This window comes from Carcharodon carcharias, chromosome 11 (genome assembly GCF_017639515.1).
Source record: "Carcharodon carcharias isolate sCarCar2 chromosome 11, sCarCar2.pri, whole genome shotgun sequence".
NCBI lineage: Eukaryota > Metazoa > Chordata > Chondrichthyes > Lamniformes > Lamnidae > Carcharodon > Carcharodon carcharias.
The window spans coordinates 75582925-75601200 of record NC_054477.1 but is presented as its reverse complement, the minus strand read 5'-3'; the positions used below and the strand labels follow the sequence as shown (position 1 = coordinate 75601200).

At 41.6% G+C, this 18276-nt stretch overlaps 1 protein-coding gene across 1 annotated transcript in view; it reads right to left on the bottom strand.

Annotated features, from left to right (window-relative positions):
• LOC121284356 (TBC1 domain family member 8) overlaps positions 1-18276 on the bottom strand; it is a 99166-nt gene that overhangs the window by 19808 nt on the left and 61082 nt on the right. The window contains exons 8-9 of the mRNA XM_041199773.1: positions 5454-5624; positions 3624-3774 (exon numbers count right to left, since the gene is read on the bottom strand). Of these exons, the coding sequence (XP_041055707.1) occupies positions 3624-3774; positions 5454-5624 (322 nt within the window). The remainder of the gene's footprint in view (positions 1-3623; positions 3775-5453; positions 5625-18276) is intronic.

The window sequence follows — 18276 nt, the reverse complement described above, 5'->3', positions numbered from 1 at the left end:
GGCTTCATAACCTTCAAGTGACATCTCCTACTCAACACTCTACCAGTCTCTTACAATGCAACATACACCCATCACTCATCCAGCAGCAGTCTCTGACACTCAGGGAATCCAGAGAGTTGGGGTCTCAAGGATAACTAAACAGCATTTCTAACTGGATACAAGGGCTATTTGATTCAGGTTTCAATGGAGATGGGCTTTGAGAGGGACAGGTCTAAGATATTCCTGAAAACCCAGTCAAGGCTAGAAATTTGGGAGAGGGAGAGAGCTATAGGCAGCAAGAAGCTTTGGTTCACCTACAGGAATGTGGGTTGGATCTCACGCTTGAATCGCAAAGGCCAAATTCATGAGAAGTTAAAATGAGGCTGGAAGATTTGCCTACCTTGTTGTAGACGAAGAACCTCTAGTGGGGAAAAAACCCATTGTGAAAGACAGTTCTGAATTTCAAAGTTTCCAGGTTGAGAAGGTAAAAGAACAGAAGTAAAACCTTGGGAGCTAAGAATCATCTTGGGCTGGTTTGAGGAGAATTGAATATCTACTTAAAAGGACAGTGAAAAGTATAACTGTGAAGTGTGCTTTTGCCTAAAATAAAGGGGGGATGATCTGTTCTGTGCCTTAAAGTATAAGCTACTCACAAGGATAGTATTTAGTTAGTAGGGCTTTTAGTCATTTGGTACAGTAAAAGTCTTAAAATGTGAAATATTGTCCTGTCATCCTTTCAGATATTAACTGGAAATTCAAATTTATTTTAAAAGTTATTGATCTTAACGGAAATTGTAACATTAGGATTGTTCTTCCCTATAGGGTCCTTTACTATGAGATCATTACACATTACCAGTCCTGAAATAGCCTGTTCCCTGGTTGATTCATAACGTATTGTTCTAAGAAACTGACCCAAATAAACCCTATGAACTTGTCCTCAGGGTTATCCTTGCCAATTTCATTTGTCCAATCTATATGGGAATTAAAATCACCCACGCTTATTGAAGTACATTTCATACAAACCTCCATTATTTCTTTATTTATACTCTACAGTATAGTTGCTATTAATGGCCTATAAACTACTCCAACCAGCGACATCCTTCCCTTACTACTTCTTAGCTCCACCCAAACTGATTTTACATCTTGATCTTCTAAGCCAAGATAATTTATCAACACTGTGCTGATCTCATCCCTTGTTAACAAAGCTACCCTACCTCCTTTTTCTTTCTTCATATCTTTCCAAAAAGTCAAATACCCTTGAATATTCAGTTCCCAGCAATCACATCATGCTCATTATTTTCTATCTCTCCCATCAATTCATCTATCTTATTACAAATACTGCATGCATTGTGATAAAAGTATAATAATTTTCATAATATTTTTCTGTTTTTTTGTGAAGCAGCTTAAGGGGGTAAGTATAGTTGGGCCTGTGTGTGATTTAATTCCATTTGGAGTCAAATAGACTGCAAGTTTGAAATCATCAAAAAAAGCTAGGTGTTTGACAAGCTAATGAGTAAACATGTAAGGTGTGAAGGGAATTTGCATTTTTAGATAAAAGAAGAGATACTTGGATTTCAAAGGGATCTTAGTCTGTTTGCAACAGCCAGATAAGCAAGGCTAAGAAATGTGTTTATTTTTGGTGGACTTATTACTTCTGAATTCAGTGCAAACATCTCATAATAAATACAAACTGCAAAACTGTTGTGATAGCGCAACCAAGTTTCCCTCATAGATTTGGTCCACCTGGCACACATCATCTGCTATGTCATAAAAATTCAGATAAAGAGCCTTTAATTCTGTTTTTTTTAAAACTATTTTTCCCTACTCTGATCATATTTCCTGGTGCCCTCTTATGTTTGTACATTCTGTTCCTTTCTGTCACACTCTGGTTATCATTACCAATATCATTACCCTGCATTATTACCTTGTCCTTTCTTTTTAACTTTCTAAATTTTCCCTCACCTGAACCGCTGGAACCACCCCCACCCCCCTCTCACAATCCCCACTATTTAGTTTTAAACCTTTGCTACAGCCCTAGTTACTTGATTCGCCAGGATACTGGTCCTGCAGGGAAAAAATGAACAGCTATGAGGAGAGAGCAGGGGGAGTGGGACTAATTGGATTGCGCTTTTAAAGAGCCAACACAGGTATGATGGGCTGAATGGTCCCTTTCTGTACTGTATGATTCCAAGTATGGTTTAAGTGAAGCCTATTCCAATGGAACAGCTTCCTTTTTCCCCAGCGCTGGTGCCAGTATCCCACGAATTAAAGCCCATTTCTCCCACACGGATCTTTGAGCCATGCATTCAACTCTCTGATCTTATTTACTCTATACTAATTTGCTCATGGCTCATATGGTAACCCAGAGAGTATTATCTTTGTGCTTCTGCTTTTTAATTTAGCCCTTAGCTGCTCAAACTCCCAGAACATGCATAACATCTTTCTTAGTTCTATCTATGGGCAGAATTTCACCCATGTTGGGCGGGCTCGGATGGAGCAGTCGGGAAGCTGCCCACGATCGGCACCAGACCACAATTTCATGCTGTGGGCCAATCAAGGCCCGCCCAGTGTGAAACGTGAGCAGCAGCGCTCAGTGCACACTTCATAATCTCCCTGAGGCACAGAGCTGCTGGGCAGGCGCTCCACTGCCATGGTGCACTCACGCGATATTTCCGTCGGCAGGCACGCCCACACGAGTCGGAAGTGCGCCCATTGACATTTAAGAGACCTATTAAGGCCATTAAAGTAGCAATTAACTGAGATTTTTCATTGCCAGGCTGGCGAATCAGCAGGCTGCCCTTTGCATTTTTTAGCAAACCTCATCCAGGGGTGAGATGAGGTTTCCGATATTCATTTAAAAAATTGTTTGAACAGAATTTATCATCATCCATATGTCCCTGTGACTGATTCTGATTTGTGGACATTTTTTCCTGGTTTTTACAATTTTTGTTTCCTCCATTTAAATTCTTCAGCTCCCTGAGGCAGCTCTCTGCCTTCAGGGAGTTTTCATTCCATGCTCCCACACACCCGCGTTGACTTCAGCACTCGCCCTCCTCTCGCCCCACCCCACAGCCAGGGTGAAATCGTGGTCGAGGCCAATCAGGGTCGGGGGTCTGTTCCCGGGCCCAATGATTGCGGGTGCCCAGTGAACTAAAAATCCTGAAGAAACAGAATGGTATAGAAAGAAACTACTTGCATTTATACAGTTCCTTTCATGTCCTCAAGACATCCCATAGGACTTCAGAACCAATATTTGCTTTTTGAAATGTAGTCACTTGTTGCATTTTTGGAAAAACATGGTTGCGAATATTCACTGAGCCAGATTGCAATAAGATGAATGTCCAGTTAATCTGTTTAGATATTGATTAATGGATGAATGTTTGCTAGGACATTGACATTCCCAAGCAGAGCAGGGAGTTTTGAGGATCTTTTACATCCTTTTGAACAACCAAATGGCACCTTGGTTTAATGTTTCACCTGAAATATAGCATCAATAACAAAATGCAGCTCTCCCGTAGCGCTCAATTCCTAGAGTGGGACTTTCAAACTTCTGACTCAAAGGCAAAAGTGCAACCATTGAGCCAAACACTTTACTGGACTCATCTGTAGCAGAATGAATTTGTCACAACATTCCGAATACGCACCTGAAAAGAGAAGCCACAACTCTCCTCGAAGACATTCTGGAATTCCCATTGCAACCAGCTTTCTTATCTTCTCAGTCCGAAACATACTGACTGTGCGACCATATTCCACAAAATGATCGTACCATAATTGATTTTTCACATGTTCCATTTTCTAAAGATACAAATCCACTATTACTTAGAAGCAGCCTTTGTCTAATCGTCCTCTTATAGTGAGATTGCAAATCGTATAATCAAATGGAAATAAAAATGATTAAAGCCATTATGTTGTCTTATTGAGAATGCAGCCATTTTAAGCTAACTTATCAAGATATTATCATCAGTACATGTCAAAGGTATTAGAGACTTTCAATCTTTAGAAAACAGTTTAAAAGTATAGTTTTTCCCTCTTCTGACAGAAGCATTGCCTCACCATGGCCTATACAAATGGAGTTCGATTACACTTATGTCTCCTTTAGTTCAGTGATTTAATTTCTGCTTTGAAAGGAAAAGCCTCAGGCTCTGTCAGACGTTCAACAATCACCACCCCTCTCCAAATTTCCCTCCATCTCATCCATTCACTCGCTAACATGGCCCTTGCCATCCCTGATTTTATAGTGGAAGATTGCACTGATACCATACTCAACAGAAGCTGAGCTCATCCTGTCCCTTACTGAAACCTGGTTATCCTTTCCACCACCTGCCCACTCAACCCAACACCATGGCATTAATAAACGGATTTTCCACGATTTTCTCTGGTATCTTTTCCCCTATAAACGGTCATACAAGGAGGTGTTCTTGCCTCTGAAATTAGGTGTCATGTTGGCGACCCTACTGTTCTCTCCCGTACCTAAGAATGTTTGAAAGATTGTCAGAGCCTCTAGACTTTCATAAGCTGGCAAACCCAATGTCTTTTCCGTTTTGAATTCCGCAATTTTCTTCATGTATATTTTTTCTGTGTCATTACATAGGAACAAGAGAAGGCCATTCAACCTAATGAGCATGTTCTGCTATTCTATTTCATCACGAGTGATCTGCACTGCAACTCCATTTAACCATGCTAGCTCCATATTCTTGTTACCTTTATCCAATAAGAGAATTAAAACATTGCATCATTTTCTCTCATCCCCATTACAACACCCTCCTGTGAAAACCAAGGAAAGTAAAAATTTTAGTATCATTAATCCTCATTCTCGAGAGGATTTCCTTTTTCTTCTCTGATCAACCTCATACTTTCTGTAACTATAAGATGAATGAACAAGTTACAGTAAAAATCAAAATTATCTTCTCTAATCAATTATGCAAAGAATAACTCAGACCTGTCTCTGAACACTCCACTGACAGTCCAAGTTTAGACTTATATGAACAAATGAGCACTTCAGCAATGTATTGAAGAGCAACAATGGTCTATGGAACTGAACCGCAGCACAATTCATAGAAATTACAGTAACTGCTGAGTTAGTGGATTTTGGCTGAGGTGACAGTGCAACTGGCTCCAACATTCTTGGGCTTTTTCAAGGGGTGGAAAGGAGAGGGGAAGACAAGCAATTCATAGAATACAGTGCACTCACACTACTATTCAAATATGAAAGATGATCTACTATCCCTAGATTTACAGGTTTAATTGAAACAGAGGTAAGGTAGTCCTATTAACAATGCATTAATAAAGTATGCATGAATTTGTCATCAAAATAAATTTGCAAGTAACACCATCTGATCACAGAAAATACACTTTCCCACAGGCTGAGTTCGCAGTAGCAATGTTATAAATTACAAAATGCTACAGCAGGATAGAGATACACACAAAGAATAAAATTTAAAAGAAACATGAACTGAATATTCGTATTTACATACCATTGTGGAATTTGCACTTCCAGTTTCAGTCAGGTGAAAGAGTGCCATTAAAGCTTCTGAATTCAATGGATGTCTCGGCTCTTTTTTGATACTTGAATTGTTCACGAGTGAACCTAGTGCTGTACTGGTTGTACAGATTTCTTCAGGACATCCTGAAAATTCTGAGGAAACCTAAAACACGTTGGGTTTAATTAATATTATGCTTTTAACACCTATTCATTCATTTCACATAGCCAAGCCCACAATTTAAAGAGTCTTCAAACTGTTTTTGGGTTCTATTTAAAGAGAAACTTCATGGCTTGGATTCTGTTGTAGAAATAGCGGCGAGGCTCTCAGTATTCACCATTATTAAAGCAAAAATCAAACAGAAAATTCTTGTGACCGCACATGCATAATTAAGTGCTGAAATCAAGAGGTTGCTAAGTTGTCTTCCTCCTCCAAAAGCTACGTTATACTGGTTTCTCACCAGGTGACTGAACATCGAATGACTGTGAATTTGCTGTACTTGTTTCTTTGGAATCCACTAAACTTTCCTGAAAAAGCTACAGCTTGTTCATACTATTGTAGTTTTTTTTTAAATGGCACATTGCACCTTAATTACTGCCAAATGACTTCTTTGATGCTGAAAATTAAATTTTATTGAGTATGGAGTCTCATTCATGCAGATTTTAATTATTGTTGGAGATTTCAAAAATATAAAATGCAAATAATTTTACAAAGTTTGTTTCTCTTATCTCTTTCTTAATCTGATCTTTATTTCCCTCCATTTTGCTTTCTGTACTATGGTAAATCCATGTTTTATATTGAAAATGACTTGTTGAGTGGGCTGAAACTGCCAAATAAGTAAAAAGGCTGAATGACAGCATTTTTAAATGATTTAAAATAGCAGTTTCTAGATCGCCAAACATTTGCATAGCAGTACCCTAAAAATCCAAAGCCATTAGTACAAAGGCCTGTGTAGAAGTAACCCACCAGAGACAATCAACTTAGGTGAGTGTGAAAGACCCATCCCCTGAACCATTCACAAAACATTCAGACATCACCTGTGTATTCAGCTGGGTATGGACACAACCACTTTGGACAATGGATCCTGGCTGAGAAGAAAATTCCTCCAGCCATAACCTAATCATTTCCAAATAATGGACCTGGAATTAACTTGCTATGACCATGTTTGGGTAACTGGTCAGTTTATGAGAGATCATGTGATAAGTAACCTGATCTTCTTTGTGTTTTAAGAAACTGATTTTCTCCATGCCAGTCAGAAGACAGACAGACAGTCTGAGTGCAGGTCAGAAAGACCCTGAGTGGGCACTCTCTCTCCAGAAATCCTGCGGGCTTGTGCCCTAGCTGATTGATACACGCAGCATCTTAAAATCAACCCAGTTGCTGACTCCAGAAGAAAAGACAGAAAACGCCTGTCAACATATTCAAATCGTCTCAACACAGAATCTGGAAAGACCACCGAGCTGCGCCACAAACCATCCAAGTGATCAATCTACAGGATCCATGTAGAACTGACTTTTTTGGATTCAAAGCATTTAACTTACCCTCCCACTTTGTAACTTACTTGAGAACTCTTGAATGTATATGTGAGTGAGGTTTGGAATGTTTTCATTATTTTGTTTACATCAGGTGTTAAGTACAATAAATTCTATTTCCTTTTCTTTTAATAACTTAGAACAAAACCTGCCTGTGTGCCTTTTACACTCACGGTATTTAACAGTTAAACACTCACTGAATTGGCAAGTTCTTTAATTTTTGACCTGTTGCAGTCAACTAAAGAGTAAAAAGAGAGGGGAGCCATTCTACCACTTCTGACCTGACCATAATAGTACCTAATTTGGCATTGATTTCAATATTCTAACTTACACTTCCTGCTTTAGACTCTGTGCTGCTCACTAATGATTCTTCAATCTGAATGGTTAAGGAGATACATGGTTGCTTGTCCTTTCAGGTGCCAGATACCCTGTAGAGGGCACAGCCCCACACCAAAATGGCTTTCTAAACACAGAAATTTCCAGTGCAAAAACCCATAAAGTCTCTGAACAAATGAAAGTGTAGTGAATGGCTAGTGTCTTTTGCTTACCACGGACCAAAAAATTCCGAACATGATTACCACTGTTTTCCAAAATTTATGACCAGAGCAGGGCCAAAGCATTACGAACTTTACTGAAGCACAGTTTAAAACTGACTGATGAATAATGGATTGTGAGACCCAATTATTGCGTAGACATGGGCACAATTAAAATTGTATACAAATGTAAAATCAAACAAAACATTTTGAACCATGCAAAGTTTGTCCTTTTTGATTGTATATTAAACTTAACCAACACTTTTAGGTGGTGCTTATGCAGTTGCAATCAGCCACATTCCAGAGCTTATCCCGAAGTACAGAACTCTTAATAAAAACAAAAAACTGCGGATGCTGGAAATCCAAAACAAAAATAGAATTACCTGGAAAAACTCAGCATGTCTGGCAGTATCGGCGGAGAAGAAAAGAGTTGACATTTCGAGTCCTCATGACCGTTCTGTGGAAGGGTCATGAGGACTCGAAACGTCAACTCTTTTCTTCTCCGCCGATGATGCCAGACCTGCTGAGTTTTTCCAGGTAATTCTGTTTTTGTTACAGAACTCTTAATATAGCTTCGCCCCCATCCCCCAGCCCATTTTTCCCGCTAACTTCTTGAGATGATGGTTCCAGTCACTCTGGTATTTGTTGGAATGGCTTGTCATGTGTAAACAAGTTCTTGCTTGCAATCGGTATCAGAGCATAATCCCAGGCCAACTATAGTATCCAGCTGAGATCAATGAACTTAGCACAGATCAGGTATTGAACATACGATTTTCTTTGTGCAAATGGACCAGATTTTTGTGGCCTCAGGGAGACTCTTTGGCCTTTAAAAATGGCAGATGGGACCCGGATCCTGAAGTCCTGTCCCCATTTCTGAAAAATCCTAATTTTGCCAGTAGGGGAAAGAGAACAGGGCATCACTCACACAGGCAGGAAACCCAAACTCAGTTCTAAGTTGAAACATTTTCACTGTGGCAAGGGCCTTAATCCACAGTATGGGAGTCAAAAATTTATGGAGGAGTCTTAAATGCTTGTGAAAGGTGGATACAGTATGTAAAACTGTCAACTGTGAAGTTACTTAAATCCCTAGCCCTTAAAAATTAAAAAAAAGCCTGTGTCAGTGAGATTTGAAAAAAATGTTCCAGCAGTTACAATAGTTGTTTGTTAATATTACCTCAATGGCCTTCATTATATGATATTATATCATGGATTCTGGGTGGGGGAACTTCAATGTTCATCACCAAGAGTGGCTCGGTAGCACAGCTACTGACCAAGCTGGCCAAGTGCAAAATGACATAGCTGCTGGACTGGGTTTGCAGCAGGTGGTGAGGGAACCAACAAAAGGGAAGAACATACTTGACTGCAGTCTCACAAACCTGCCAGCCGCAGATGCATCTGTCCATGACAGTATCAGTAGGAGTGACCACAATTGTGAAGTCCCGCCTTCACACTGGGGATAACCTCCATCATGTTATCTAGCACTACCACCATGCTAAACGGGATAGATTTCGAACAGATCTAGCAACTCAAGACTGGGCATCCATGAGGCACTGTGGGCCATCAGAAGCAGCAGAATTGTACTCAAACACAATTTGTAACCAACAACCTCGTAATTGCATTGCCAGGCATATCCCCCACTCTACCATTACCATCAAATCAGGGGATGAACCCTGGTTCAATGAAGAGTGCAGGAGGGCATGCTAGGAACAGCACCAGCCAGACCTAAAAATGAGGTGTCAACCTGGTGAAGCTACAATACAGGACTACTCGCATGCCAAACAGCATAAGCAGCAAGTGATAGACAGAGCTAAGTGATCCCACAATCAACAGATCAAAGCTTACACATCAGAGCCACGTCCAGCCATGAATGGTGGTGGACAATTAAACAACTCGTTGGAGGAGGAAGCTCCACAAAATATCCCCATCCTCAATGCTGGGGAAGCCCAGCACATCAGTGCAAAGGATAAGGCTTCTGCTACAATCTTCAGCCAGAAGAGCCAAGTGGATGATCCATCTTGGCCTTTCCGGAGGTCCCCAGCATCACAGATGCCAGTCTTCAGCTAATGCGATTCACTCCACGTGATATCAAGAAACGGCTGAAGGCACTGGATACTGCAAAGGCTATGGGCCCTGACAATATTCCAGCAATAGTACTGAAGGCCTGTGCTCCAGAACTTGCCCGTGCCCCTAGCCAAGCTGTTCCAGTACAGCTACAACACTGGCATCTATCCAGCCATGTGGAAAATTGCCCAGGTATGTCCTGTACACGAAAAGCAGGCAAAATCCAACCCAGCCAATTACCGCTCCATCAGTCTACTCTCCATCATCAGTAATGGAAGGGGTTCATCAACAGTGCAATCAAGCAGTACTTGTTTAGCAATAACCTGCTCACAGATGTCCAGTTTTGGGTTCTGCCAGGGCCACTCAGCTCCAGATCTCATTACAGCCTTGTTTCAAACATGGACAAAAGTGAGGTGAGAGTGACTGCCCCCGACATCAAGGCTGCATTTGACTGAGTGAGGCATCAAGGAGCCCTAGCAAAACTGGAGTCAATGGGAATCAGGGAGAAAACTCTGCTGGTTGGAGTCATACCTAGCATAAAGGAAGATGGTTGTGGTTGCTGGAGAGCAGTCATCTCAATTCCAGGACATCACTGCAGGAGTTCCTCAGGATAGTGTCCTCGGCCCATCCATCTTCAGCTGCTTCACCAATGACCTTCCTTCCATCATAAGGTCAGAAGTGGGGATGTTCGCTGATGATTGCACAATGTTCAGCAACATTCATGACTCCTCAGATACTGAAGCAGTCCATGTCCAAATGCAGCAAGACTCAGACAAAACCAGGCTCAGGCTGAGAAGTAGCAAGTAACATTTGTGCCACACAAGTGTCAGGCACTGACCATCTCCAACAAGAGACAATCCAACCATCACCCCTTGATGTTTAATGGCATTACCATCACTGAATCCCCCGCTATCAACATCCTGGAGGTTACCATTGAACTGGGCTAGCCATATAAATACTGTGGCTGCAAGAGCAGGTCAGAGGCTATGAATCCTACGACAAGTAACTCGCCTCCTGACTTCCCGAAGCCTGTCCACCATCAAGAAGCTTGATAGAGTCCAGGACAAAGCAGCCCACTTGATTGGCATCACATCTACAAACATTCACTCCCTCAACCACCACCGCACAGTAGCAGCAGTGTGTACCATCTACAAGATGTACTGCAGGAATTCACCAAGGCTCCTTCGACAGCACCTTCCAAACCCACGACCACTACCATCTAGAAGGACAAGGGCAGCAGATACATGGGAACATCACCACCTGAAAGATCCCCTCCCGATCACTCATCATCCTGACTTGGAAATATATCGCAATTCCTTCACTGTCGCTGGGTAAAAATCCTGGAACTCCCTTCCTAACAGCACTGTGGGTGTACCTCAACCACGTGGACTGCAGCTGTTCAAGAAGGCAGCTCACCACTACCTTCTTACCTTCTCAAGTGCAACTGGGAACGGGCAATAAATGTGGGCCCAGCCAGCGAAGCCCACATCCCGTGAATGAATTTTAAAAAAATATTAATGCTTGGCTGCTTTCCACAATCTACAATTATCCCAGCTAGAGGTTGGGGGGGTGTGGGGTGCGGGTAGTGGGGATTAAAAGTTCATAGTTTGATTGACAGCTCCAAAAGGTTTTTAAAGAATTAACTATCTTTGAGGTGGAGTTTATGAATACAAGTCTGTTTGCTTAGATAAGGGATTAAATACTTGAGGGGCTTTTAAAGCTTTGAATGTCCTTTCATGAATGACAGGTTTTTTTATTTATGGTGAAAACTGCAATAGATATTTTTATCTTTATCTTACTTCATCTCAACATGGTTCCTTAGGTCTGCCCATGGTGGATACTGGGTGAATTGGCATGGAGGATGTAAGAGCAAAGGCTGGTGGGTGGGGGCATGGGTTGGCATGAGTTGGCATTGAGGATATGAGGGCCTTTGGGAGTGGTTGGAGGCATGAACTAGTATGGATGGGACCTGGGGGGTGGGTAAGGCCCCATATTTAACAAAACAATTGGGACAAAGTCCCAGAGAACTGAAGTGGGCTTTTTAAACAGCCTGTCTTGCCACTTGGCTGCCCTGTGGCCACCTCTGATCTATGTTCAGGGGTGGCGGCAGTGAGCCTGACTCCACCCCACCCCTAAAGGATGAAAAAAAATCTCACACTAACTACTTGCCTCGGAGCGAAGTACAGCCCTATGACTCAGCTATTGACCAAGTGAAGTAGCTGAGCCATGGAGCAGTCCAATATAGCTTTGACATCTTCAAGCTGTTGGGGAGTGTAATGCAAAAAATCAAACTTGAATAATTAGTCAGAATCAGACCTATACCAACAAGGATAATAAGAGTCAGAGTTATACAGCACAGATCCTTTCTAAGCATCTGCTCAAAGCTCTATTGGACAGTAAGTTTATTTAGCAACTACCTACTGAATTTTCAGGGGGTTTCAGGACTGTTTGAGCACAGCCCTGCTTGGAATTCACAATTACTCACACACCCAAAAAGACAGATTTACTCTTCAAATTGTTTCATGCAGCATCTACTGCCATCTTTTCTAGCAACTCCGTCCTCCTGTATTGGATATCCTGAATCCTGAGGTAAGAAAGGAATTCTGCTTGTACTTCAAGGCAGTAAGTTAGAATCTTGGTTAGGCCACACTTAAGAACATGCACAATTCTGATCTCCATTTTACAAGAAAGATGTATAGAGGCATTGGGGAAGGTGCAAAAACAGATTTGCAACAATGATACCAAAGCTAAGAGATTATAGCCATCGGGAAAGGCTGCACAGATTGCGGCCATTTTCTCCACAAAAAGGCTGAGGGGTGATCTAATTGAGACCTTTAAAATTTGATAGAATAGATGTAAATACATTTCCACTTGTGGAGGTGTTTGGAGTTGGAGTTTAAAGCTAGGGGCTATAATACAAAATAGAATTCAATAAAGAATTCATGTGGTACTTCTTCACCAGAGTGGCAAGAATAAGAACATAAGAAATAGGAAACGATTTGGTCTTCTCAAGTTTGTTCTGCCATTCAATGAAGTTGTGGTTCATCTGACTGTGGCTAACTCCACCCACCTCCCTGACCCCGATATCAAGCAAAAACCTGATCCGCTCAGCGGTGAATATGTTCAATAACCCAGACTCCACTGCTCGCAATTTCAAACACTAAAAACCCTCAGAGAAGAAATTCCTCCTCATCTGTGTCTTAAATGGGAGAACCCTTATTTTGAAACTGTACCCCCTAGTTCTAGATTCCCCACGAGAGAAAACATCCTCTTAGCATCTACCCTGTCAAGCCCTTCAGAATCTTACATGTTTCAATAAGGATGTGGAACTTCCTATAACAGGGAGTGGTTGAGGTGAATAGCATAGATTTATTTAAGTGGAAGCTAGATAAGTACATCAGAGAGGAAGAAATGGAAAGGTAAGCTGACAGGGCAAGCTGAAGTAGAGTGGGGCTCATTGACTTGGTTAATCATCAGCAGGAATCAATCGAGCCTAATGGCTTGTGCCTGTCGCTATGCTATAAATTCTATGCACAGACTATAGCCAGAGTACGTTAAGCTGGCATTTTAGAAACTGTGTCCTAGAGTCCTTTCAGGGTTTCCTGGTGGTTTTTACAAGTTTTATCTTGATTAAAAGAGTGGTTTTATGAAATGCATGGCTCAGAGAGCTGGATTCAGGACTCTCTGTAGACTTCAAAAACATCAACTCGGGAGGTCTGAATACTTCAAACTTCTGTCTGCTTTCCAGCAAGAAAGACAGCAACATGAATTTTTTCAAAAGTTTGACTATTTAATTAAGGTTTATTTATTAGCCATCTCCAACAATGACAGAGACTTGTGCCACAGCTGCACCAACCAAGGTGGGTGGTTAGTTTGAAGTGCATTAAAATCAAACTTGAACAAGCAGCTATTTTGCTTTTTAAAATCTCTTCTGGGAGAAAAAATGGCACCTTGCCCTGTAGTAAGGATTTCCTGTTTTTAGTTTTTACATAGAACATCTTGGGGGATTTTTGTACTGCAAAATTCCCAAGTGGCAACGAAACTCAACTGCAGTCTGGGCTACAAACAATTGTTGCAAATTGTCCCAACTCAAGAGCTTAAGGACAGGCCACAAGTGGAGACAGGAAAGCCAGTATTCTGAGAATGCCAGAGGCGATGATAATTTTAGCATATCTATAAACAGAGTTCCTGCTGATATAAAGGTATCACACGATATGAAATCCTCATTCAGAAGCTAGGTAGAAAGTTAAGCCTATCGAAATAAAATTACATCTCAATGCTTTCTCCTTTTAACAATCCTTTCTGCAATGCTCGCTCTCTTGCCCACATTCTACCCATCCAGTCCCCAAAATCTTTCAACTTAGTTTGATAGCTATATAGTTAATTAACTTCAGGTGAACGAGTCCATGGGCAGAATTTTTCGCTGAATGGGCAGGCACGTGGCCAACCCACTTGAGCATGAAATAGTGCGTGATAACGTTGGGTGAGCATCCTGACATCATCGCACATTTGCGCGATATTTCGGTCGGTGGGCATGAGCCAAACTTGGAACTGCACCCACCGACAATTAAGAGGGTAACCAAGCCCATTAACGGTGCAATTAAGAGATTTTTCGTTGCCCATCCAACTTTACAGTTGGCAGACGGGCAAAAAGGCCAGGTAGCCTTTGCATTTTACAGGAAATCTCATCCACGGGTGGGATGAGGTTTCTGTTATTAAATTTAAAAAATTAAAACGTATGGGCAGAATTTTCATCGTTTATATATTCAGGTGGCTGATTCTGATGCTTGGACATTTTTTTCTGCATTTTAAAATCTTTATTGGTTGCTTTTAAGTTCTTCAGCTCCCTGGGTTAGCTCTCTGCCTTCAGGGAGCTTTCATTCCATACTCCCCCACAGCCATGCTTATGTCAACGCCTGCCCTCCTCCCGCCCCCACCCTGGTAGTGCTGCGCATTTCAGTACACCTATCGTGCTGGCTGGCCATTAATTGGCAAATAACTTGAATTTATATGGCACCCATCACACCCTCAGAAATTCCAAAGCACTTTACAACTAATACATTCCTTTTGAAGTGCACCTGCTGCTTTACATACAAACACAACAGTCAATTTGTTCATTGCAAAGTTCCTGCAATGAGATAACTCATCAGTTAATTTGTTTTGGTGGTGTTGGATGATGGATACGTGTTGGCCAGGTCATCAGAACTCCCTACTTTCCTTGAATAGTGCCATAGGATCTTTATGTACATGTGAACAGACAGACAATCAGTACTGCCAACATCTTGGCCTAAAGGTGGCACCAACAACAATGAAGCACTCTTCACTACTGCACTGACTGTCAGCCTGGTCTATGTGCTCAATTCCGAAGACTTGCCTCAGCAGCAACTCTTGCAATATTGGAGGCAAATTGTATTAGCATGGAATTTGAGTTACTTCTGGATCAAAAGGTGCAGTATCTAGTGCAGTGTAGAAAAAAGACAGGAAATCCATCCAAAATGACCAACATAGGTCACGTTTCTTAAATAGGCAGCATCCACAGGTGATTCTCACCTTTTTCAATGGATGAGTGCTAAATTGTATGTGAAGATTGAACAAATCAGAAAACAACATTAAGTTGAGGGATAGGTAACAAGATGTAGGCCTGGATTTTCAGAGTTGTGAAGATGCTGCGGCATATCCAAAATGGTGGACGGATCCCAAATCTGGAAGTCCCACCCTCACATCTGACAGAAACCATTTTCGCCGGGTGGGGTGAAGGGGAGAACGGGCTGGATGCAGGATGCGACTTCCACATAGGAGTTGGGAATCCCAAGCTCAGCATGACCATTTGAACTTAGTGCTAAGTTCAAACAGACCCCATTCTCGCCGTAGCAAGGGCCTTAAACCGCAGGGTGGGAATTATGAATCTTCAGAAGTTGTAAGTGGTCATGAAGGGTGGATAAGGACTATAGAACTGTCAAGCTCTCAAGTTATTTAAATAGCCAGCCCTTTAAAAGTTGAAAAGAAACACCGGTCTGTGACAGAGTTGAAAAGAAAATCTGTTATAGCAATTTCAATAGCTGTTCGTTGACAACAATAAATGTTATCATTGTAGCATTATCAATGCTTGACTGCTGTCCACAATCTATCATTATCACACTGGAGGGCCGTAAGTTCACAGCTTGATTAAAAGTTCATAGAGGTTATTAGGGAAACAGTTGTCTTTGTTGTGGGGTTATGAATATTTGTTTTTAAGGGATCAAGTACTGAGGGAATTTAGAAGTATTGATTGGGCTTTAACGAATGAGTGTTTTTTATATAGTGGAGTCAAAATAGATATTTGGATTATTATTTTATTTCATCTCAGCATGTCTTCCGAGGTCTGCCCATGGTGAGTTGGCATGGGCAATGTAAGGGAGAATGGAGGGCATGAGTTGGCATAAGACTATAAAGGGGGATGGGTTGTCCTGGAGGATGATGTCCCATTGCTGGTAGGTCAGGATGAGAAGGGAGTGCGCTAGAGGGTCTAAATGTTTAACAAAACAACTGTGGAAAAGACCCAGAAAACCAAGGCAGGCTTTTTAAACATCTCCCCTAGGCACTTGGCAGCACCTGAGGGCACTCCAATCAGCATCCAGGGTTTACAGGTTTGACTCCATCTCCCCTGTCCCTAGAACAAAGATCCTGCCATGTGGGGTACTTCTTATCCACCCGCAACCACCCCCCCTCCACCCCCACCACCACCACCACCACCCCAGAGAAACACCTCAGGAGCAAAAATCCAGGCCATAGTTCTCATGAAAGAGACTTTCCCCACCCCAACCCCAAATGTTGACCATTACACAATTGCTACAAGATTGTTCTCAGGAGAATATCCTGCACAAAAGCACTAAAGTGGTCAAGCCCAATGCTGTAATAAAGTTGTCAACTGAAATATTTACTGAATAATGACTTATTTTTTATTTCTATACAATTAACTGGCCAAGTCAGATTTGCAATTATATCAGTGTGTTATAGCTATATTACTTTCAAAGTGCAGCAAAAGATCCAAGCAAATATGGCAGCTATTTAGCACACAGCAATATCCCAGAAACTACAAAAAGTTGAGAAAGGTCGTTGACCAAGAGAAATGAGACATTTTAATGTCTAACTGAATCATTAGAACAGGCAGCTGGGGCCTCAGTTTCACATCGCACCACAGAAAGGCATCTTTGACATATAACACTTCTAGGACTACACTAGATTGTTCACCTACATTTTGTGCCTGACTTCTAGAGTGGGGTTTGAACCCACACCTTCTGACAGAGGTGAGGGTGTTACCACCTTGATCAAGCTGACACTTGAATGCAAAATTATTTGCACGGTTGAACATTTCAGACAGTGTGTTCTATTTGAGTGGCACATCTAAAAGCAACTTTGCTTTAAAATTAAGACACTTTTTTTCTTAAGCAGTGTAAAGATTTTACTCAAACGCAGTAAAGTAGGCATAGGAGCAGAAGGGAGGCCATTCGTCCCCTAAAGCCTACTCCACCATTCAATAAGATCATGGCTGATAAGTTTGTGTTTCAAATTCCACATTCCCATCTATCCCCAATAACCTTAGATTCTTGATAAGCAAGGGAATCAATCTACCTCCACCTTAAAAATATTCAATGACCCCACCTCCACGGCTTTCAGAGGCAGGAAGTTCCAAAGTTGTACAACCTTCAGAAAAAATTTTTTCCTCATCTCTGTCCCAAAAGGGCAGCCCCTAATTTTCAAACACTGCCCCCTAGTTCTGGACTCACCCACAAGTGGAAACTTCCTTTCCACATCCACCTTGTCACGACCATTCAGGATCTTATATACTTCAATCGAGTTGCTCCTCAAATCTTCTAAACTCCAGTGAAACAAGCCCAGTCTCTCTAACCTTTCCTCACAAAACAGTTCACTCATTCCAGGTTTCAATCTATTAAACCTCCTCTGAACCACCTTCAATGCATTTACATCCTTCCTTAAATATTTAGAGCAAAACTGCATACGCTGTTCGAGATATGGCTTCATCAATGCTCCATAAATGCCCTGTACAACTGAGGCATAATATCCTTACTTTAATGTTCAATTCCTCTCATAATAAAAGGTATCATTCTTAATTACTTGCTTGTCCTGGATTCTAACTTTTTATGACTCATGCACTGGAACACCTAGATCCCTCTGCACCTTCTACAGTTGTTCTCCATTTGAGTAATACTCTTCCTGCCAAAGTGAACAACTTCAAATTTTCCCACATTATACTCCATCTGCCAGATTTTTGCCCACTTACTCAACCTATCTATATCTGTCTGCAACCTCATGTCCTCTTCACAGCATGCTTTCCTACCTTTGTGTTGTCTGCAAATTTAGCTGCCATGTCTTCCCTTCACTCCCCTCATCTAAGCCATTGATGTAAATTGTAAAATGTTGAAGCCTCAGCACAGACCCCTGCGCAAATCCACTCTTCACATCTTGCCAATCAGAAAAAGACCCATTTATACATTGTTGTTTTCTGGCAGCCAATCTTCTATCCATGCCAAGTATGTTACCCCCTGAACCATGAACTTTTATTTTCAGGAATAACCTTTGATGCAGCATCTTATCAAATGCCCCCTGGAAATCCAAGTATGGTATGTCTACAGGCTCCCCTTTATCCACAGTGCGTGTTATTCCTTCATAGAAGTCCGATAAATTGGTTAA